The sequence below is a fragment of the Macaca mulatta genome, chromosome 5, assembly GCF_049350105.2.
Source record: "Macaca mulatta isolate MMU2019108-1 chromosome 5, T2T-MMU8v2.0, whole genome shotgun sequence".
NCBI classification, from domain to species: Eukaryota; Metazoa; Chordata; class Mammalia; order Primates; family Cercopithecidae; genus Macaca; species Macaca mulatta.
In genome coordinates this window covers 184,250,601-184,275,702 of record NC_133410.1, presented here as the reverse complement: position 1 = coordinate 184,275,702, position 25,102 = coordinate 184,250,601, and the positions used below count along the sequence as shown (strand labels likewise).

The 25,102-nt window shown below is 35.7% G+C and overlaps 1 protein-coding gene across 3 annotated transcripts in view; it reads left to right on the top strand.

Annotated features, from left to right (window-relative positions):
• The window catches only part of GPM6A (glycoprotein M6A), a 369,395-nt gene that overhangs the window by 176,006 nt on the left and 168,287 nt on the right, over nt 1–25,102 (top strand). Inside the window, 1 exon segment of one of the 3 annotated variants that reach the window (NM_001265765.1) lies at nt 12,365–13,058. The exons of the other annotated variants lie outside the window; for them this stretch is intronic. Coding sequence (NP_001252694.1) covers nt 13,022–13,058 — 37 coding nt within the window. The 5' untranslated portion in view covers nt 12,365–13,021. 3 annotated transcript variants of the gene reach the window in all.

Here is a 25,102-nt window from a genome sequence, read left to right as displayed (position 1 = left end):
TTCTTTATGGGTTACAAGAGGTATACAAGAAGAGATGCCTCAAAAAGTATCTAGAAATTTATACTGGCATCCTACCCATTTAGCTACAAGTGTTAAGACCTAAATAAAGACACCTTTTGAAGATATATTTACATCACTTTTGCAGGAATTGATTAGTCAACATCTGTTTACTTTTTGTTTACTGGGTCATTTAATGTATTGGAAACAGTGAACTTTTGAGCAACTTTTATATTCAAATTTTGCTTCCTCATAGTTGTAGAACTTATGAAAATAATTTGCTTATTTTCAATTTGCTTGTCTTATACCTTGTAAAATACCACTTACTCTCAGCTTTGTAAATAATAAGAAAAAAATATGTGCTTAGCATACAGTGAATACCACACAAATACTTGTTAAATATTAGTGAATAAGAAGAGCTGAACCTAGCCCCTGGAAAGCTGGGCACCTCCAAATAAGTCTAACCTCAGTCTCATTTTATGAATGGTAAGGGAGAAACAAGTGCAGCTTACGGTTTCTGATGCCAGTGACAGGCAGGGGAAATGAATATCAGACATATTGAAATATTAAAAATAAAAAAAGTATGATACCTGGCAAATAGGAGCTACAGACAAATGATATTGAAATTCAGGAAGTCAGATAGAGAGAGGAAATAAATCACATCTACCTTAATATTTGCAATAGTAAATGCTAAAGACAGCTTTGCATTTTGTCCAGGACAGCGGCAGCAGGGTGCTTACTGCTTACTGGAGCACACCGCTGAAAACCGTGAAGAACACGGTGGATGGAGTGTGTGTCCGCCGCACAAGCACAGTGCAGTCAAGTGGTGTTTGCAGGTTCATTCGAAAATCACAGTGTGCACATTGCAGCAGAGGAACTTCTAGGATGTAAATTACTTGAGTGTATCAATCTTCCTGGAGCCATGGTCTGGCCAAATATCTATCCAAAGAGACCGTATGTCAGGGCCAATAAAACATCCTAGAGAAAATGTTTTCTGGGTATTTCTGGAACACCCAGGATGTGGGCCTATTTGTTGTCTCCTTAATGGAGAGTAGATCACAATCTAAGGCCTCTTGCTCAGAACTGACAAACTCCCTAAAGATTTCAGATACCTAACTCACACAAAAAAAGAACAATGTGTAAAATCATACCTTTCTCTCAGAAGTAAGAAAGGAAGGGCCTTTCACCTTGATTGCCCATTGGTAGAAGCCCAGTGCTCCCGGCCTTTTTAGTCATTGGTTCAGATGTGTTGGGCAAGGCACTTTGAAGAATGAGAAAAGTTGTCAGTCTGAGTTTTCTTTTTTGAGATAAGATTTTTTAGGTTACCTAAAGTGATCTCTGGATATGTAAGAGTACACTTTAATGTATTTTTTCATCCACAGAGGACTTGCAATCTAACGTATAAGCAAAAATACCAAAACGCTTATGATAAAGCTGAGAAAACTTGAGTCTTGTTTTTCCTCATCAGTTCTCTATGCACCATATAGTGTAATCAGCTTTTTCAGAGGATATCTCCTACCATCTGCATCTGCAGTGAGATTCAAAGCAACAATTTAAAATGACTATTTCAAAATTCAGGACTTATGACAAGCGACTAGTTTTGCATAAAGTTGTATTTATACCCCTCCCTCTTGTCTGTCTTTTTCTCTCTCTTGCACTTATCTATTTATTTTTGCAGGATTGTCATTTGCAATATCCAATATGATATATGAGGTTAGGCTTAACTGATATTTCTTAATTGTTAAATATTGGTTCAAGTGAATGAAGCAAAAAAACTCATCCACTTTTCAGATAAGTTATAACCTATGTTCATTGTCGTTAACATAACACTAAGCCTTTACTCAAAACTGAAGAAATGCTGACATGTGTTGGCTAACAACTGTGTTAATCAAGTACTGAATAGCTTATCTTTTGAGTGATATAAGTTTAGTATTAAGGAAACCAAAATTCAAATCTCAGTTCCTCATTCACCAGCTGTGTAGCCTTGAGAAAGTTGCTTAACCTTTGAAAGCCTCAATTTTCTCACATGAAAGAAAACTATCTCGCAGAGATGTTGTGAATATTGGAAAAAAATTATAAAAATTGCTAGCCCAATGCCTATCACATTTTAGCTGCAGTTAGTGGTAACCAACTTATTATTGCCAGTTCTGTAAAATTATTAAGTTTTGTGATAATTAAAGTAATGTTGTAATTGTATAAAAAGTATCAAAAAGCATGTACAAAAATGAGAACACATGGACACAGGGAGGGGAACATCACACACTGGGGCCAGCTGGAGGCTGGGGCCAAAGGGAGGGAGAACATTAGGACAAATACCTAATGCATGCAGGGCTTCAAGCCTAGATGATGAGTTGGTAGGTGCAGAAAATCACCATGGCACATGTATACCTATGTAGCAATCGTGCAGTTCTGCACATGTATCCCAGAACTTAAGGACTTAAGGACTTAACTTTTTTTTTAAGCCAAAAAAAAAAAAAAAGAAAAGAAAAGAATTGAATAAATTATCTCAAATACCACTTTCTAGAAGTAAGCACTCTTAACATTTTCCAATAGATCTGTATAGGCTTGTTTCAATGTAAATGTTTATGAACATTTTTAACTACAAAAGGATACATTTATACTGCTGTTATATACTTCTATCACTTTATTATGAACAGCTTTTCATTGTTAATATAGATGACTTATATAATCATTAACTGCTATATAGTATTCCCATTTTTGGATGTACTAAAATTTTTAATAAACGATTCTCCTAAAGTGGAAAACTTTTTAAAAAAGCATTATTTATATTTAGAGAAAAATAGATAGAAAAGGGTAAGATTTCCAATTAAAAGAAGTTTTCAAAATATTAAATTGAAATTAAAGCAATTACATATGATGACCAATTCTCTGTTTGGGAATGCAAACAGAGTTTAACATCAGAAAATCTACAAATGCAATTCTTACTTTAATATATTAATGGATGCAGTTTATATAATCATCTTACTTGATGGAGAGTAAAATATTTTTTGTGATTCAGTACTGTATAATAAATGAATCTCAGAAATATGAACTAGAAGGGAGCTTATTTAAACAGATAAAAAAATGTCTACCCAAACCTACTACAAATCACATATAATAGAGAAAGCATAGAATCATTTCTTTTAAAATCACTGCTCAATTCAGCATTGCACTGGGGACCCTAGAATGCACAGTAAAACAGAGGAAATAAATTAAAATATATAGATTGGACAGATAGACTCATATTTGTTTTAATTCAAACATGTGATTTTCTACATAGAAATTTCAAGACCTATACATTATTAGAACTATAGGGAGAGTTTAGCAAATTTGCTTCTTATATGACTAATTTTTAAAATCTGGTAATGTGTTCCTTTACTTCAGTCAAAAAAAGGACTTGAAAGATTTAGTATAAAATACCTCTAAAAGAAATCAAAATACTTAGGAATAAAAACAAAAAAAAATATGCAAAGCTCCTAGGGAGAACATTTTAAAACATTCTTAAAATAAATGAAAAAAAGTTCTCAACATATGGAAAGAGATCTCATGTTCATGGAAAGAGATTCAATTTTGTAAAAATGTTAATTATCTCTCATTAATCTATGAAGTTAATTTAAGTTCAATAAATATAAGTTCACCTCCCCTTCATTATATTTCAAAGCTGATTCTGAAATGTATATAGACAACCAAAAGTCAAGATTAACTAATGCACTGTAAAAACATATATGTTAGACATTTTAATTGCTATAGAATTAGTATTCAGAACTTACAAATAACATCTATAGAATAATACCAAAAAGCAAACGATACCATGGGAAAATGAGTGAAGGGCATGAATATGCATTTCTCAAGAGAGGAAAATCATTGGCTAATAGCATGAAAATGTTCTCAACTATATGAGATACTTAAGGAAATCATATTAAGATATATAATTAATACTCATATAAATTAAAAATTTATCTTTGTAACATTTAAAAATTATTAAGTATAAAAAGATGTAGAACAGTAGGATTCTCAGATAGTTCTCAGGGAAATTTACATTGGCACGAACAGTTTGAAGGGCTTTTTAACACATGTATTATTGAAGACACACATACTCTCCTACCCAATGATTCCACACATACACACACCTCAGACTTCTAGGGAAAATTTTAAATGTATGCACTAAATATATATAAAAATATTCATTATAATTTTTTACAGTTATTTAGAAATTAGAAACAATATTAAATGTTTATCAACAGATCTGCATATATCATTAAAAGATTGAGGAAGAAGTTGTGAAAAGAGACATATAAGAAGATATCCTTGATATCCTATGAAAACCTACAAAACAGGCCAGGTGTGGTGGCTCATGCCTGTAATCCCAGCACTTTGGGAGGCCGAGGTGGGTGGATCATTTGAGGTCAGAAGTTTGAGACCAGCCTGGCCAACATGGTGAAACCCCATCTCTACTAAAAATATAAAAATTAGCTGGGCGTGGTGGTGCATGCCTGTAATCCCAGCTACTTGGGAGGCTGAGGCAGGAGAATCACTTGAACCCAGGAAGCAGAGGTTGCAGTGAGCAGAGATTGTACCACTGCACTCTAGCCTGGGCAACAGAGCAAGACTCTATCTCCAAAAAAAAAAGAAAAGAAAAACCTACAACACAATACTAACTATTGTGTGTATACACATCTGTATACAGACACACACACACACATTAAATTATAAGGACAACATACAGGAATAAAAACACTCCAGTCCCAAGTGATTGTTAACAGGAGGTAGAGCTGAAGAAGATATAAGGAAAGGAATGCGATTAGAGAAGATGTATAATCGGCTTTCTTTTGATTTTCTATGTTGGGTGGTAGTACAAGTGTTTATTATTTCAGTCCGAACAGTTAATTTAAAAAAAGAAAATAAGAAGGAATAATAACTGTGAATAAAATCCTAATAGCTAAATTGTGGCATTGAATAGAGTTTGAAGATCAGAGATACGTCCATTGAGTAAAGGTCTCCATATTTCCGCTAAACTGCTTGGATGATAATTGCATTTGTTGACGAAAGCTATCAAGCATGTCAGAAATCTTAACAAACTTTCTCTCCTTCAACTCCCTATAGTGGTTTTACTCTGAAATCATACTTTTGTTGATTTGTTGCTGTTTAAAGTGAGTATTAATATTTTTAACTTCAATCATAAGTTTTTTGAGTATGAGAATCATTTCTTCAACTTTTTTGTGTGTCTCTCACAGCATCTGGCAACATGTTGGGCAAATGGGAAGCAGTTAAATGTTTTTGTTTTTGGATGAATACAAATATTTATGTTGTAATAAGACTTTACAATCAGGGCCTCTTCCTACATTAAATGCCTTTGGGTCTACTGCTTATATAAGTGTAGACAGATATCCAGGTGGTTTAAAGAATGGGCTTTGGGATCAGAATTCCTATGTTTAAATCCCATCTTCACCACCCTGTTACTTGCTACAAAGAATTTAATCTTTTTGTCCCTATTTCCTCCTGTATCAAAATGGGGACAATAGTAATTACCTGACAGGGCTGTTGTGGTGAAGGTTAAATGGGATATACACTTTTTAGAACCTTAGAACAATGCTTCACAGGTGAAGTGCTGAGTATAGTTGTCATTAATATTAATATAACTGCACCTATCATACTTCCTTCCAACTGTTTGTCTCTCTCTTCCATATTTACTATGAGCTCTGTTAGAGCAGGAAACTACATCTGCCCTGTTCACCTGGCTCAGCTTCAGATACCTAGTAGTCACTGAATAAATGCAACTTGAGTGAAGGAGTGGGCTATAAAGTTTATTCTTTGGCGAGCTCAATTTAAAGTAGCATTTTTGTGACCAGAGAGAATCAGCTTGGGCCAATTTTTATGATCTCTTTCTCAATTAGTAGTGGTGTTTGGATTTTGAGTAAACAGAGGTCACTGAGGTTTTCCCATTGCATACCTTTTAACCCATCATGCTTTCTGCCATGTTTTATGGAAAACACAATTCCCAGAAAAGGGATTTGGAGTACTCTTGCTTTCTGGCATTTTGGAGAAAACAGAACTATTTATAAGTTTTAAAATTTGGATCACCTCTATGATTATAGGATTGCATGAGTACTTAGAACTGATCTTTCTATAAAAGGGTAAGTTTGGCCCAAAGAGTGTCACCCCTTAACTGTAGTCAACATTTATGACAATACAGCTTTCCCTTCTTAGAGGAAACAGGAAACACAATTAATATTTCCCAGCTCCCTTTTTGTTTTGCTGGTTGCTCTTTGAAATATCTCATTATCATTCTGCCTTCAACTGCTGGGGAATGACATTTGTTACGTATGAACATGATATGTATGTCCCCAAGTTATTGTAAATTATGTTCACCCTCTAAAATATTTTGTGGAAGCAAATAAACATAAGATAAGGTATGTGTAAGCCACTGAGTTTTTTCATTCATTTATTTGTACATCATTTTTTTTATTGATTAATTCATTCATGAATGCATGCATTCAACAAGTATCTATTGAAAGCTTGCTATGTTCTTGTCTTGTGTGACGGGGAAAGATAGAGGCCATTATCTTATGGAGCTTATAGGCTGTAGGCTCGGGGGAAGATACATATATATGTATCTCGAACTAAATATATTATATATATACACACACACACACACACATACATATTGCAGACTATATCTATATATATATTGCAGACTTTGAGGAATAGCTCTGTAACATCATGTGATATGAATACTAAAAGAGGCCTATGCTGTCGGAAAAGTTGTGCCTGAGGATAACATTTTCCAGCTGAGATCTGAGTAGATCTAGCTATCTGAGGGTGGAAGGAAAAGTGTTTTAGGAAGAAGAAATAACGTTCACAAATGGACAATTTTGAGAAATTAGAAGGAGATGAATGAATGAACAGCAGGGGAAGGTTATGCCAAAGAGGTGAACTCCTGCCAGGTCATGTCCGATCTTCCCAGTCAGGCTAATGAGGTTGAACTTTATCCTAAGAACAATGGAAAAGCATTCACCAGTTGTAAACAGGCCTATGACATACTCATGACAAGAGCCCTGAAAATACAGTATTAATAGATTGGAGAAGAAAGGTCTTGGTAAGAAAGAGCCTAAGATATCCGAAAGGTAATTTCTTGGGGGTAAATATTAACGGGTTTGCCATTGTCCACCTTTAGGCTCCAATCTTATAGAGTACAAGCTAGGTCTTAGGAGTGTCTTCTTTTTCAGTACTCTAAGTAAACTAAGGAGCAAGACTCAGAATTGGATGTTCCAGCACAGGACTACTGAATACCTTGGGGACACAATGTCTAATAAGTAGTAAAACAGTTTCCGCCCATGCGCCCAGATGTTAGTCTATTACGTGTTCTCAGCAGAGTACGTCTCCCTCCCTGTAGGCCTTCATGTATTCACTTTCAACTGTTTAGAAAATCTTTTCTTTCTCCCCAGCAATCTGCCTCCCCCTTTTTCCCATCTAATTTCATCTCCTTTGGGTGAAAGGTCACTTGCTTTGATCAGGTCAGATCAAACTGTACCTTCTAGGAAACCAGAAAAACTTTTCCAATGATCAAAACTAAATATAGGTTAGATATCCTTGAGGTAGGCTCATGTGGCATCTAATGCATTTTTATGTTTATTCGGTAGCACTTGTCATTTAGCATTGTGATATTTGGTCTGTCTTATGCTACTAGGCTACATGCCTAATTAGGGCAGGAATTTGTCTCATTAGTATCCCTTTTGCCTACATCGCTTTCCTGTAAGAATGCCTAATAAACACTTTTACAATTCAGAATAAAAGGAAATGGGGTAATGATACCACTGTGAACACCATGATCATTCTGTGAATTGACTGCTTTCTATGATTATATAACTCTGAAGAATGTTATGGTCATTTTATAATGGACGTTGCAGTGTTTGTGGTGGTTTTGACTTTCTTTAAGAAAATGTTGGCCAGGTGCAGTGGCTCACGCCTATAATCCTAGCACTTTGGGAGCCTGAGGTGGGCAGATCACAAGGTCAGGAGATCGAGACCATCCTGGCTAACACGGTGAAACCCTGTCTCTACTAAAAATACAAAAAATTAGCTGGGCGTGGTGGTGGGCGCCTATATTCCCAGCTACTTGGGAGGCTGAGGCAGGAGAACAGTGTGAACCCTGGAAGCGGAGCTTGCAGTGAGCCGAGGTAGCACCACCGTACTCCAGCCTGGGCAACAGAGCAAGACTCCGTCTCAAAAACAATTAAAAAAAAAAAAAAAAGAAAAGAAAATGTTATGGAAGTCAGTTTCTGACCTGGAGCTTAGAGTAGCAGACAAAGGGGTCCTTTTTCTCTGTCAAAATATATGAAGGTCCCAACTCAGACATTTCATTCTAGAGATAATGCTAATTCTGTGTCTGAAACATTTGAGGTAGAAAAAAAGGCAGTTTCTAAATCGTGTTCTTGCCTGTTAGTCCTATGCACTGGGCTTGGTTTTCATGATCTTCTTTTCCACATCTCTCTGTACTCTGACCCAGGGACCACGAACGTTTTTCCCCTCACTTTTTATATTTAATGCTGTATTTGGAACCACAACTTCCTTAATCTGTTAACTCTACTTACTTGTCTATATTATGAAAATTGTATCACAAAGATGACTGTATGGTTTTGGATTGAGTGAGTTCACACAGGAAAAAGTAATATACATTATAAACATTTCTTAGACAGTATTTGAAAGGGAAATCTGACTTGATAAAAATATAATCATATTTTTAACCACTTAGTTAACTTATATTTGTTTTATTTTATTTTTTAGAGGCAGGGTCTTACTCTGTTGCCCAGGCTGCAGTGCAGTGATGTGATCATAGCTCACTGCAGCCTCAACCTCCCAGCCTCCAGTGATTCCCTGCCTCAGTCTCCCCAGCAGCTGGGACTCTAGGTGTGCACCACCATGGCTGGATAATTTGATTTTTAAAGTATCTGTAGTGGCCAGGTGTGGTGGCTCATGCCTGTAATCCCAGCACTTTGGGAGGTCGAGGTGTGCAGATCACCTGAGGTTGGGAGTTTGACACTAGCCTGACCAACATGGAGAAACCCTGTCTCTGCTGAAAATACAAAATTAACTGGGCATGGTGGCGCATGCCTGTAATCCCAGATACTCGGGAGGCTGGGGCAGGAGAATCACTTGAACCCAGGAGGTAGAGGTTGCAGTGAGCTGAGATCGTGCCATTGCACTCCAACCTGGTCAACAAGAGCAAAACTCTATCTCAAAAAAAAAGAAAATATTTGTAGTAATAAGGTCTGTCTGTATTGTTTTTTTTTTTTTTTTTTTTTTTTTTTTTTTTGAGACGGAGTCTCGCTCTGTCGCCCAGGCTGGAGTGCAGTGGCGCGATCTCGGCTCACTGCAAGCTCCGCCTCCCGGGTTCACGCCATTCTCCTGCCTCAGCCTCCCGAGTAGCTGGGACTACAGGCGCCCACAACCGCGCCCGGCTAATTTTTTGTATTTTTAGTAGAGACGGGGTTTCACCGTGGTCTCGATCTCCTGACCTTGTGATCCGCCCGCCTCGGCCTCCCAAAGTGCTGGGATTACAGGCGTGAGCCACCGCGCCCGGCTGTCTGTATTGTTTAGGCTGGTCTCAAACTCCTGGCCTCAAAATGTGTTTGGATTACAGGCATGAGCCACTGCATACAGCCCATATATTTTAAATACATGAGTAAGAGTAGAGTGGGACAAATACAATATGATACAATGGAAAGAATATCAGATGAGGCATTTCAGTCCCCATGAGGACACATCATTGCTAGTTATTAAGGCTCATATAGTATATTTTATAATTCATAAAGCAAATCTACTGTAATGTCAAACATTTTTCTTTTCTAACTAGTTTAAGATGCTGGAGGTTCAAAATATTTTTACTTCAAAGGAGATCCAAATTAAAAAAAAATAATCTTAAAACCACCATTAGCAACAGCAACTTGGCTGGGCTTTGTGGCTCACACCTGTAATTCCAGCACAAGCTGGGTGGATCACCTGAGATCAGGAATTTGAGACCAGCCTGGCCAGCATGGTGAAACCAACCCCGTCTCCACTAAAAATACAAAAAACTAGCTGGATGTGGTGGTGCATTCCTGTGATCCCAGCTACTCGGGAGGCTGAGGCAGGAGAATCACTCAAACCCTGGAGGCAGAAGTTGTGGTAAGCCGAAATTGTGCCACTGCACTCCGGTCTGGTCTGGGTGAAAGAGCGAGACTCTGTCTCAAAAAAAAAAAAAAGAAAGAAAGAAAGGAAAGTATCAACAGCTCAGCTGCCATCAAACAGGAGGAAGGGGAAAGGGGGAGTGCATTTTTAATGGGCACAGAGTTTTAGTTTGTGGAGATGAAAAAGTCCTGGAGATAACTGGTGGCCATGGTCACAAAATGATGTGAATGTACCTAATGCCACTGAACTACAGATTTAAAAATGATCAAAATGGCCAATTTTTATTGTGCATTTTGCCCTAGTAACAAATACTGAAAACCTACTGACAGGAGATTGCTGTGAGGAGGCTATGTATGTGTATGTGTCTCTCTTCATTCATTTGACAAGAGTCCATTTAGACTGGCTCTGAGGACTTTTTTGCATATTTTAAAAATTAGTATAAGTTGATATTGGCTTATGTTGGTACCAACTGTCACATGAAAAAGCCTGTTTTAGACAAAAGTGAATGATTATATGAGCGTGTTCTGCTGCAAAATTTCCAGAAGAAAAAGAAACCATGAATATTTTAAAAACTTCCTTTCCGTCTCCTTTCCCTCTCTTTTGCTTTATATGTGTGGTGAAAAAGAAAGCTATGAATTGAGGCTTATTTCTGAAGATGCTGAAGATACTCATAAAGGAACAAAGTAGGAAGGAAAATTCGCTTCTAAGGTCAGACCATCAGGCAAGAAATCAACAGACATGGGTTCTGAGACTTACTTGGTCATTTATTAGCCCAGTCTCTAGGTGTCCGTGAGCGTCAGTGTTTTTTGTTTTTTGGTTTTTTTTCAACATAAAGTGGGGAAAATTATGCCTTTTCCTTTTGATTTACAATGGGTTGATGTATGTAATCATGTTTTATAGATTATAAAGTGTTCTAAAAATTTAAGGTGGCATTATTGTATCTACTGGCACTACAATAAACGATTGCTTTCACGAATGATTTCCATGGTATAAAATGAACGAAGAATCTAAATGAGGAGCGTTGCTCCGTTCTGTGTTGATTATATGCCAGGTTATGTCAGCCTAGGGATGAGTTGAAGCAGAGAGGCTGCTACAATTTGGCTTTTTGATTTCCCTTATGGTTTCTCTCTCTCAATCTGTGCACAGAGCAAGCAGCTCTCTCAAAAACCCTTGAATACAAATAGATATATATTCAGAAGAGATAGGTTTTGAGTTATCTGAACTCCAGTTATTTTTGGACAAAATTCATTTGAAAAGAGAAAATAATAACAAATGATAATAAAAGTAAGAGGACTAAACATTCATGTATGAGAAATAAAGTGGAATGCAGTGATTGTGTTTCCTCTAAATAGTTGCTTTTGTAATATTTAGAGGGTGATGTGCAACATGCTACTGGCCTGCTTTAAAGAATGCATGTGAAATACAAGCTATAATGCAAGAAACGTATGCTATGGATAATGAGGATGGAGTTATTTTTCATTAAAGGCAAAGAGCTACAGTTATGTCTGTGTGAGTGTCCTTGTGTGTCTCTGGGTGTGTGTACATCTGTCTGTGTGTGCTTGTGGGTGTGTTTCTCTCCCTCTGTGTGTGTGCTGGCTCATTTGGAGATGGAGACAGAGGGAAGGATCCATTCTTTCTACTCTAGGAAAGGTTTATGCTCCTTGAAAGAGATACTGTTTATTTTCTTGCTATACCTTTTGTGAAGTATTGAGACTCTTGGACTGTGCCCTGTCACTCAGTAGGCTGAAGTACAAATGCTAATTTATTGCCAGACTGCAGCATTGTGATTTGCATTCCAAATCAGCTTGCAGATTCCCATTATAGATTGCTGTCCTCTTGTTTCTTATCTCAAATTTCTTCCTCCCTTACATCACTCTTTTCATTCCCTAACACTGACCTTTCAAGAAATTCCCTTTCAAGAGATTCTCGTTGGAAATCAGCAGCCTTCGTGGGCTAAAATCATAACAATAAATAACAAAGACATCAATAGGGTTTTTCCTTCCAGTGGTGTTCTCCCTTTTCCTTAAGAGTCATATGGCACTAAGTAAAATAATTACTTAAAACATGTATCTCTCAGGCTTAGAGCTTTATACTCACTCCTTTGACAGCCACGCTTCTATTTCTTTTTAAATCTCAAAGGTGTGGGCTTACAAGTCCTGTCTTAGTAATAAACTTTTGCAGAGAAACCCTGAGATGGTGTAATTGCATCCTTTCTTGGCACCTTAAATCAAATTAACTAAATACTTAGTGAGGAGAGAAAAGGAAAACACATTTTTTTGCAACGTATCTGACTGGGTGAGAAGCCACTGCTGCAGCATAAAGAACCGACGGGAATCTGGGCTTTCCCACTCTGGAAGCGAAGGGGGGAATTATGGGTTGGTGGTCGGCTTCATGTTAGGAGGACACCCCTCCATCTGTTCACAGCTCAGCCTGTTTCCAATTTAAAGCCCAGATTTCAATACAAACCTCAATTTCTTTTCCCCATTTTAAATGCAAAGCAAGACTTGTGAATCATAGTGTCTCTGTTCCTGGGATTCAGACCAAATTTTCCCCCAAAATTCTCAGGCTGTTTGTTTGAATACCTGCTTACAGTGGCACACAATGGGCAGCTTTGAGAAGAAAAATTGATAATCTTCATGGAAGAGTAATTTGAATGAAATTACACTTGACAGCTCGTCTCCAAGCAAACAAGAGGAACGAGGGAGCCTGAGCTAAGCTCTGAGGACTTGCCCAAGCCACTGCTGTTGGAGCTTCCCAGGGAAAAAAAAAAAAAAAAAAAAAAAACACCAGTTTTTCCAACATCTAATTGAGCTTTTGATTAATTCCGTGTACCAGATTCTACTGAAGAAAGGTAGCCATGGAAGAGAATATGGAAGAGGGACAGACACAAAAAGGTACTGTGCTAAAAAGCGTTTATTTGTAACTAAGTAATTATTTTGCAGTTTCCTTGTTTGCTTTAGACACTTGCCAGTAAGGCTAATGAATGTTTCTCTCTTGGAAGGCATTTTGTTCCTTCCTCTCCTTTAGTCTGTTCCTCACTTGCAGTAATGTCTGGCACGAATGTTGTCATTATTTGCAAATCTTTCAGATATAAGTAGCGAAATGCAGAGTCGAGTATTAGTGAGAAGAGCATTGCGGTATTGTAGTGAACTATTCCTTAGACCAGTCTTTGTTAACCTTCATTTATTTCGTGATTTCACGCTCGCCGAGCTGGGTCAAGGGATCCCTAGTGTGAGCCACAAATACAATATTTGGAGTTAGTTAAAAATTTGGTGATGGAACCACTATCCATACCTTTGCATGGACATCTGATAGAACAAAGACCAGGACCATTAATTATCTTTTGATTGCTACACGTTTTTTAAAACAATCTTTAAAAAATAAAAACATAAAAACAAGGATGCACTTTCGGTTTAAGCAGATGGAGCAAAAGTTCATAAATGTTCAGGGTGTATAGAAACGTTAAGATTTTCCTTTCTATATATAGTTGACTGTAATCAACTTCTGAGTAATAAATGTTAAAGGAAATTTTTTGATGCATTTTTAAAGCTTGTCTAGGTATATCTGGCTGTATGAGTTAAAGTGAAATTGCCATTTTTGTAGGTTGAAATGGTCAAATATTGGTAATTTGGAATGATTCAATCAACTCGAGAATTGTTTTAATGTGTCAAATGGTAGCTTCAGAGGGAGCTAGCTTTCACCCCAGACAGGCAGCGTTTCTCTCGTCTGCTGCGGGCTTATGTAATGTCAGAGAAAATGGTCTCATTTTCTTAGGACTGAAACGGTAACACAGGTAATGCTACATAAAGGTAATATTCAAGAGTAGTGTTGAAAAAGATTCAGCTATCAAAGTTAATTTCAAATGTATATAAAGGCATTTATTTTAAAAAACTATATTTTATATGATAAAATATACAGAGTGGAGGCACAGTATAGTTACCATATTTTTAGCTATTTAGCTATGCTGGGTTTCTTCCCTTAATGTGCACACACATACTTTGAGGCATATATGGTGCATATACACAGACACACACACGTAATAAAAGACCATTGATATTAAATATATGAAAGTTTGATATAAGCAAAAGGTAATAGATATTTCCCAATTTTAGTCCTTAGTACCCTTATTAATGATAATCTGTAATAGAAACACAAAAATCTACAGTAATAGCATGTGATCTATTTTTAAATTAAAAAACCTCAGCTCCATTTATTATATGCACAAATAGCCTAAGTATTCATCAGTGATTGTAAATGGGAAATTTTAATGGTAATTTCTGTTCTTACAAGGTATCTCGATGGACTGTTTTAATTTAGAATAAAATATCTTATGACAACATCTTTTTTGTAATACCTAATGATGATACTTATTGGCTGATCAATTTGCTTAAGGAAAGGTAAACAACACTTTAAATAGAGCAATGATACTCATTACACTAACTAAAACCTTGAGTTAAATCATGGATTGTGCTAACAGGTTGAATGTGTCTTAGCAAGCTTTGGTAGATGCAGGAAGCAAGAAAAATGATGTAATTAGTTGCGATTTTTTTTTTCCTCAGGTAACACTGAAAAGCTTTCTTTTATGGGGGTGGAGGTGGCAATGCTGTGAGGAAAGATTTCTGTCACAGTGGGTTTTTCATCGTTAATATATGCACCAGCAACAGTGGTGGAAAGCAATTTTAAATCAGAAAAATGTTTAGTGGTCTATCAGTTTGTAAATGTATGTGAATACAATATTTATAGTTTAGGTTTTTTTCTTAATTGAGAAAAAGAAGATTTAATTTTCTTCACTCTTGATGTTCTGTTCCTCTCAACTACGCCTATGACACCTTTTCTATATAAGTTTGTTGTTAGAAAGTTACATTTGAATCGAAATGCTCTGTCGATATGTGCGTGGGTTGTAACTGTGAAATTACTGGAGGAGCAATTTGACAAGCAGATAAAATCGTTAGAGATTTTTCAAGAGTTTAGGTGGAGAGACTTAATGATCTGTCTCAAGAAAAGCAGCATTTTGTGTTCTTATCCTGTTTTTCTTAAACTGCATAGGATTTTCTTAAACAATAATTCAGATATCACAGAGTTTTCTTCCATTTGCAAGAAGTAAGTGGCTTTTCCATCTTTTCTTAAAATTTAGACCTTGTCTTTCCTGTCACATGTCACCAAGACTTAAAATTCACATCAGTGTTTACTCATATTACCTTGCAAATTCAACTAGAATGTAAAACTGAGTGGTTTCATTAATTAATTGTAATTTCATATGTTTGAAAATAGAGATACTTGATGCTCAAGCACTTAAAGAGATCATCCATAAGAAATATATTTTTCTTCATAGTGAGAGCCCACTCCCCCCTCAAGCTTTAAAAGGCAATTGAGAATAATCCCTTAACTGTTATCCTAATTTAAGTATATGTGTTCAGCCAGAGAGGGAGGATAATTTAGAAGTATGGGTGACTTCACCCACCAGCCATTCTGTTCAATGAGCCCACGCTTGATGTGAAACTGAAATGGGAATCATTAATCTGTTGCTCCATCAATTTCTGCCACCCTCCCCAAAGGTGAGTGTCTCATTATGCTGAGGGGAGGCTAGTATTTTAAGAAACATATAGTTTTTGGTAAAACGTGGCCTCTAAATAGAAGCCACTTACTTCATCTTGTGTTCAGCCAAAACTGAACAGCCAAAATGGTATTCTAGTACTGAAGAAAAAAAAAAGGAAAAAAGAAAAGAATGTTTGGAATTTGGTCTTTAGTATGGCCGTCCTAAACCTAGCATCATCTGTCACCAAAATCAAGAACCATAGTCACAAAATCATGGCAACAAGGACCCCAATTACTGCAGAGGGGTTGAGCAAAGTGAATAAAGATATTTGGATGAAGATTTAACAGGTACGCATTTATGACTTGTAGCCATGCAACTGTTTGTAGAACATTTTGCCAAATCTTAAGAGAAAATATGTAAATGATTTATGGGTTTCTAATTAGGAGTGAATTGGTGAATACACATTCAGGTTGCCAGACAAGTGGGTGACCATCTCTTTGTGGACAGCCCTAATGAAGGCCTTGCTGAATTAGGAGGGGTTTACAGAGGAAGGCTGATGAATCAATGAGTAAAGGGAGCAACAAAACTGTATGGAGATAAAAAGAAAACAACAATGGACAGAAAGAGCCAGCAGTTCATAAATTGACAGCTTTTTTTTTTGAAAAACAATTTTTGAGATTCTTCTACACATTTCTTGTGTTGGTAGATATCCACTTTCATTTTTAACAGTCTATACCACACCATTTTTTCAGTTCAGTTTAGTTATTGAACATCAGAAACATAATTAATCACTTTTACTAGCAAGATTTATTTTTCAAGGAAAATGTTAGTAATAATAACTAATATTTAATAATCCAGGCACTGTTCTAAGCATTTCATTTGCAGTGTCTAATGTCAATATATCTTGACATTAGTTAATAAATAGTGATTACAGTTTTTTAATAAATATCAAACGTTCTTTGACTTTATGGTCACACTATTTAGTCAATGGCCATTGGGTTCAAACTCTACAGGAAACTAAGAGAAAACCTCACACAAACATCCAGAGAAAAAAAAAAATTGTCATGTAACAAAATGAGATAGTCTTCCACTTCAGTTCCAAGAAAGATTATGAGGTGGTCAGAAGGGAGAATGAGCCAAATGATTTCTCCATTTTCATAATTTGACTGAACTGTTCCAAACAGCCAAAACCATGATGGATTTAATTTCTGAACATGAACATTTTATGAAACAGGTCTCAAAATTACATGGAGTATACCAGAAAGTTTTGATCAGCACAAAAGATAACAGCCACAGCATCACTCACCATGTTTTTCTAGTGTAATAAACCAGCAGCTTATACGAGTCTGTGCTGTCAATGTCAACCACCGACTTTTCCAGCACCAAAACCCCACCTACCATCGCCTTAGTGGAATCAATCCTTGGTGACTGTCAGGGATTGGGTCACAATATACAGCCAAAGTTCAATGGTCATTGTCCATCCTTAGCTCAATAGCACTAACCTATTTGTCATTTCAGCATATCTTTAGCTTATTAAAACCAATAAGAATACATAAATGAAAGGAGAGTGTACAGGTTTATTTTCTTTATTTTTCATATCAATGTTAATGTCCGCCTATCTCACTATTCAAAATACTGTACAATTATTGTTGACAAGAGAACTCTTCATCATATACTTTATACATTTATAACATGTATTACTATAAAGGAGTCTATGCACAAAAGGATATACTGTATATTGTACTTAATATATAGTATATTTAATATACAGTACAGCTTATATGCTGACTAAAAGTCTCTTCAGACATTTTTTTGTGTGTAAGATTATTTTTATCTCGAAACCTAACCTTTCCTTAAGTAGACATCATCTCTGAAGAAGAGACACCACTATAATCAATGAAAAAAAAATAGGCAGGTTTGGCTTTAGGAGTCTAGGAAATATTGACCAACCTATATTGCCCAGTGATTTCAGTGCCAGACACTGGCCTAAGGACTTTACCTAAATGAACTCATTGGCTCTTCACAATAACCTTAAGTGGTACTAATGTTGAGGAAAATATATATCAAATTGGTTAATTGACTAGACCCAAGTCACATAGCAGTAAATAGTAGAGCTGGGTTCGATACAATCAGAATGAGTCCAGGTTCTGAACTTTTAGCCCCACTCTCTAAACTAGATGTCCACAGGTGCCTGCCTGGCAGCCACACTCCTTCGAAGGACTGCCTCCCCAACATGCTTCCATTGCACTCATCAGCTGTGATCTGTAATTTATTGTTGTGTTCCTTACCACCAACTCTGGCTTCTTTTCCTTTGCCAGATATGAAAACGTTTTCAAGGGCAGCCAATCCCTGAGTGCACTAGCAATCTATGACTTGTAAGTCATGAATTGAATCCAAAATGATGAATTGGTTCAATTGGCCTTCTTTCTTGAGAACTGGGAAAAAAACGATTCTCAGTATGCTCTGAGGATCTCTTTATCCCATGGCAAATTTTTATAATGCCTATGCTGCCCCGTCTTTCAGCTACCCTGGGTGAATCTCTATTCTTTGCAATCAAAAGACCTCTAAATAAAACAAATCTTCAGATCCTTTTAGGAGTCTTACATAAAGAGGCTTAGTGCTAAGAAATTTTCCCTGAGTTTAACCTGGTGAGTGGAAGCTGAATCAACTGTATATTTAATGTATTAAATTTCAACTTTGACACCACTCTTTAGTATAACCTTGATGATTTTGATTTTTTTCCCTCACTGATCTTTTATTTTTTACAATTTAAATAAGTTCGTCCCTAAATCATTGCCTACCAGTAAGTATTGGTGGTATAACGTTTGGGGAACTATTGCAAAGAAATTAAAGGACAGAATGTGTGTGGTTTATTAATAGATTTATAATCCTTAATATGTCATTGAAGTCTGTAGACTAGTGGCTAAGAAAATAACAAAAACAACATCAAAAAGCTTTAAGCAGTCGTTTAAGTGTAAGAATTAATAATTTGTTTCTTAGCTGTTGGCTACTTACAGACCTATGAAAAGGGAACTGGTTTTATCCATCTAGTGGACAGACTTCATCTCAGCAAATACTGTCACAAATCATCTCTTCAGCTGCCGTTTCTGCATTTGGATAACAAGGCTGGAAGAAAAGTAGAGAATCAGATTTTATAAAGCATGGAGAAAAAAATCTGTCCTAAGATTTGACAGCTGTGCTTTTACTCGCATTGTGCTTAACCTGAAGTGTCCTCCTGGGTATAAGAAATTACTTTTATACCTTGGTGTTTTCAAATGTAGGTCTATAACATCTGTCAGTAGGGAAAATTAGTTATATTTTTAATAAAGTTGAATAGATATTCCCAGAACTTCTGCATTGTTGTGGTTATGTCTGCTGTGGTTTAGATATAACATTTTAGAATTTTGTCATTTTATATTTTCATTGGATCAGTTGCTAATTATGGTTTCTTTTAGTGTCTGTGGTACTGTTTATCTCAAAGATCCAAAATATTAATAATACATTTCTAACATCTTGTTAGGATGAAGGATATGAATAGATTTTTCACAATATCATTAAAATGAGTGAATTCACCTTTCCGAATGAAAGTGCTTGATATAGTTACTTCATTAATTCCTTAAATTAAAGTTTAAATATTTAAAGAGACTAAATGAGAAGTACAGCGTGATAGATAGATAGGTAGATATTGATAGTATTCTTGGAGTGATGACTTCTAAGAAATGGTTTTTAGAAATTAATTATTCCCTAATTCATCAGAAGACAATGACTCATGAGGGATTCATAGGATACAGGAGATCACTCCTAGTTTGTCCATTGTGAACTCCATTTTCCCCCAAGCAAAGACCCCTCCCCCACCATTCAAAATGTTTGACAGTTTTCTTTTTCATACATCGAAGGCAGACTGCCTGGCTTACTTTCAAAAATCCTTTTGGATAGCATCCATACTAACAGGTGGCACAGCTGTGGATTAGCTGACATTATAAAAATAATTCATGATTTTCCATGTGCTTTCAAGTTGTGACCATTGTCTTGGATATTCTTAATCTAACAGTAACTTCCTTCTTTCTACCGTGAACAATACAAAGAAAGAAAAACAGAAGATAACTGATTTATTTTTTAAAATTGTAAGTGGGAAATATAATTTTGGTCAAAGATGAGAGTCGGTTCCTTACTGGAGTCTGTTTATAGAGTTCACTAGGGAATTAAGTTATAATATGGGGAAATCTGAGGTCAGAAAAAAGGAAGAATGACGGTTGGCTTTTAAATGATGTGTATTAAGAGACGTCAACATGTTAGAATATTAACTGCTGTATATATCCAGATTCATTTCCAAAAGAAGACACTTTCTCACATTGTTTAAATTGTTTAATGTTTTTGGACTTAAATTTTTATCATATGAAAAATGATGAGTTTTAGTATACTTACCTCCATCAAAGAGAGGAATTGGATGGACTATCCCTGAGAATGATGCTAGAAACATAAGAGATTGTTCATATTGCCTCCTATAAGGGGGTGGCCATGCTTTTTCTTAGTTATCAAGTAAAAGTGAGGCAATTAAAGCATTTTGCTAATTAGCATTTTTCATTGATTTATAATAGAACTTCCAATGTCTGGGAAACTATTTTCTACAATTTTTTTTTTTTTTTTTCTTTTTGAGACAGAGTCTCGCTCTGTCGCCCAGGCTGGAGTGCAGTGGCCGGATCTCAGCTCACTGCAAGCTCCGCCTCCCGGGTTTACGCCATTCTCCTGCCTCAGTCTCCCGAGTAGCTGGGACTACAGGCGCCCGCCACCTCGCCCGGCTATTTTTTTGTATTTTTTTAGTAGAGACTACTACGGGGTTTCACCGTGTTAGCCAGGATGGTCTCGATCTCCTGACCTCGTGATCCGCCCGTCTCGGCCTCCCAAAGTGCTGGGATTACAGGCTTGAGCCACCGCGCCCGGCCTATTTTCTACATTTTTATGGTTGCAATTAATATTCCCCATGAGAAAGGTTATCTGAATGGTGAATTACCTATTCTTTCTTAACAAAAGTAAAATATGGGAGAAAAACTTTACACCTGTATTTATTCCCTGATTGTTGTTTTATGCAAAAAAGTTTAGTAACTAATTCAAATAAAGAAATAATACATACCCAAATTTGCTTCCCCCCAAAACTTCACAGCTTTTTTTTTTGAAAAACAATTTTTGAGATTCTTCTACACATTTCTTGTGTTGGTAGACATCCACTTTCATTTTTAACAGTCTATACCATACCATTTTTTCAGTTCAGTTTAGTTATTGAACATCAGAAACATAATTAATCACTTTTACTAGCAAGATTTATTTTTCAAGGAAAATGTTAGTAATAATAGCAAATATTTAATAATCCAGGCACTGTTCTAAGCATTTCATTTGCAGTGTCTAATGTCAATATATCTTGACATTAGTTAATAAATAGTGATTACAGTTTTTTAATAAATATCAAACGTTCTTTGACTTTATGGTCACACTATTTAGTCAATGGCCATTGGGTTCAAACTCTACAGGAAACTAAGAGAAAACCTCACACAAACATCCAGAGAAAAAAAAAATTGTCATGTAACAAAATGAGATAGTCTTCCACTTCAGTTCCAAGAAAGATTATGAGGTGGTCAGAAGGGAGAATGAGCCAAATGATTTCTCCATTTTTCTAGTCAAAAATTTATTTTTCCTATAATAAGGGCATTTAAATTCAAATTTTTGTAACCACAGACTCTACATTTGAGTGGCAGTAAAGAATTATATTTATTTTTCTTCAAATACCTTTCAAAATTTCAATATTCAATACTAGAATTCATTATTAAAATAAGGATTGAGCGTTGTTTGAGCAATGGAACTCTTAGATATGACACTAAATGTGGTTTGTCCATTTAAAACCAACCATAGGCTTTGAGAATCTCTGTCTTAAAAAGTACCCTTGTATTACCAAAGCCAGATTCATTTAGTGGTTTATTGTCTCGAAAACTTGATTTTAGTTTTTCATCAAGTTAAAAAAAAAACAAACCCTTTTACTGTGAAAAGAATGCTTTGAATACTGGTCAAAATACTTGAGCTTAAAACATTTTAAATCTCTGCTCAACTTTTTCACAGGAAAAAGTTGTAATTAAGTCATAAGATCTAGAATTCAGAAACCACGCACTCAGATTGTCTCCATGAATTTTCAACATGTATAAGTGCCAGCAGTTTTCAGTTGATCATCCTAATGAGTGGCCAATTGACTTTTGGTTTCCCAATCAGATGACTTTTGTTAAAGCCCTGGCTCCTTTTCTCCACCTTCATTTTCTCTCTAACTTCATCTGTATTATTCAACTGTATTTTTTTCAAAATCTCCATTTTGAGAATTAATTTTTGGGGGGTTTAGGTCCATTTAATGTGAGTTAGACGTAATAATGACTTGGTAAAAGCGTCTATTATAATTCCTGGAATGTAGTAGGAGTTGAGTAAATGCAGAGATTCCTTCTCCACATTTCCTTTCCTCTCATCATAACACACTGTGCCCATCTGAGAAACTGACCAAGCAATTTTCCTTGAGTCAGAGAGCTGGAATTAAAGGACTAATAAGTTTTTTGAATTGTTGTAACAATTATTTCTTAAATGTTTTAATTTAATATACGGCACCTCTTACTGTTTACTTTTTTATGTATATGTCATGCCGTAGCTCCCTTCTCAAAGTACAAATCCCTGAAGGGTAAAGATTTGTCATTTGTTCATGAACCCAACCTGCAAAGTGCCCTGAAAACAAACCTATTCATAGCTGATTGATGATGATGATGATGGTGATGATGGTGATGAAAGGAGAGTAGGAGGAGAAAGAGAAGGAAGAGGGGGAGGGGAAGAAAAAGAAGAGGATAAAGAGGAAGAAGAAGGGTTCAACTGTACAGACTAAAGAAAGAATAAAACACAATTTTTTCCCCTAAATTGAGACAGATCTAACAGAGCAGCTAAACCTGGCTTGGGAGAATTTAGCAAGGGCTCCATTTTATGCCATTAGATTTGAATTAAAAATAATTCTTTTCTTCTTTGACCTGAAATATATTTAGCAGTTTGGTAGCAGCCTTCTTGAAAAATGAATAGATTTTCTTTTTTTATTATTAAAGAGCCCACACATATTTTTAGCATTCTGATTCTAGCAATGAAGTCAAATATATTAAACTGTCAGGTTCAGCAAATGGTTACTGGAACTTGGAAAACTATGTCTTATAATATTTTATAATATGCTGTTAAAATTTAACGAAGTAGTTTACAAATTTGCTGACACTAGGCTTACTGTGTTCATTCATAAGAATTGATCAAAGAAAACAAAATTATGCAAGAAATAACAGTTTGAAATCCTTGAGGACAGTTTAATAAGATAAGACCTTTTATAGGACATGTTTAGTAATTTTTAAGGCAATGAACTTAAAAAATAGCATGCAATGAGTAATCAATTTTCTTTTGCCTTCTTTTAAGCTTTATTTTAATTTTTGTATTTTAATCAGTATATAGTCTTATCCAATTGGCTTATATTTTAGATGGGGTCACGACAGAATCTGAAAACAGATCATTTGAGATCTAGTCAATGGTATTTGAAGAGTATTTCTTTCTAACCTTTCAATGTTCATCATATTCTCCCTACAATTTCGGTATACTAATTTTTTTGATGTATTAATCACTAGTTTATGTTTTGAGATGAATTTGTGATACCATTATTTGGTGGAACTGAGAATGAACTCTTATTAAACAACTGAAATAACTTCTTGTTTTATAGGTCAGTTGTATAGCCAGGCTGAAAAGTATAATCTTGAAGAAAGATAAGCTTATTTATTTAGGTGTTATTTTTACACAGTAATTTTTTTTTTTGCAACACTACATGAAAATTTAATTCACAAAGAGACAACAAGAATGTATTTCCATGATTGATCTCTACAACACCTTTTAGCAACTTTGAGCCCCCTCCCAAATGATTGGGATCAGCATATTATACTTACGTGGAGAGTAGTATACTTACCAAAGGTCTAAAAGGAGCTACTGATTTATGACACATGTGTTCTTTCATATCATCTGTGTATCAAGAGTGACCACTAATTTTACATAAATATCAAAATTTCTTTGCCCATTGTTTCTGCTAAATTGGAAGGAAACTTTGTGTCATACTTACAGTTATATCATCACTGCAACATTTGGACTTAACTCTGGTACTCTATTTTCTTTTAAATTCTGCAGTGATGCAAAAGCAACATCACTATAACCTAATGATGATGAAGTCTTTTCAGGCAACTGTATTACCCATGTTTGTGTCCCTCGAGGCATTCCATAGTCTTTAAAGTATTAAAAAACTTAGTGTATTTATTTATCTAACATACTCAATTTTAAAAAATGTATCATATCCACTGGTCACTTCATTCCACCTCTATCAGATTCCTGGAAAATTCTCTCCTATTAACTGACAAATGTATTTTGCTTCAGCCTTCAGGTATTAATAGATTTATTTATTTTTTTAAGTCTACTGAGTGGTTTGTTACCTATTTGTCTGTATTATAGATGTATTAGTTTGAACCGTGTCAAATTACCAATATTAAACACTTTTTATCTACAAAACAGCTATTCAATATACCTATAATATTAGTGTGCTACATTTATAAAAGTTTTTAACGTGATCCTGATTTCAATGTACAAAATAGAAATATAGGATATGAAATAATTAGGATCTGCATATTATACTTATGTGGAGTGTAGTAAACTTACCCGGCATTCTCCAAAATCCTTGGGAGGTCATTAATTCGCTGCTTAGTTTTCCCTGTTAGCAAAAGATGGCAAACTATTTGCAGACTTTATTGTCTGACACATTTAAATTTAATGAAAAAGCTAACATTGATCTCATTTCTTAGGTTTCTTGAGTTCAATACTTGGGAGGCTTGTTAAACATAGTGCTAAGATTAACAAGTGTTTAAGACTAACCCTGTTTGTCTTAATGTAGACAGTATGTCCTTTAATCTAGAAAGGGGAAAATGTGTTTTGTTTTTCCTTGGATAGAATAACACTCCAAAAATCATTTTCCATACATGTGGCATGACTCAATGGAGTCTCAGAGCCCACAAGCTGGGAATGCCATTCTGTTATGAGGGGGTTCTCTTTCAGATCCTCTGGGATGAGTTTACAAGGCTGTTTTGTGGTCCTTGAGGGAAAATGAGTTATATACCATTTCAATATTGAATGTAACCCAGGCATTAACCTGACCATTATTACCTCTCTGGTGATTTTGAAGTTTTATTTTGCAAGAAACAGAAGCCTTCATTGAATGGGTTTTATGATCTGTGTTTTAGAAATATGATGAAGCCATGGTTTAGGCCTCAGAGTGGACAATAACACGGTATAGTACTGAAGGACAATGGAATGCACTTTATT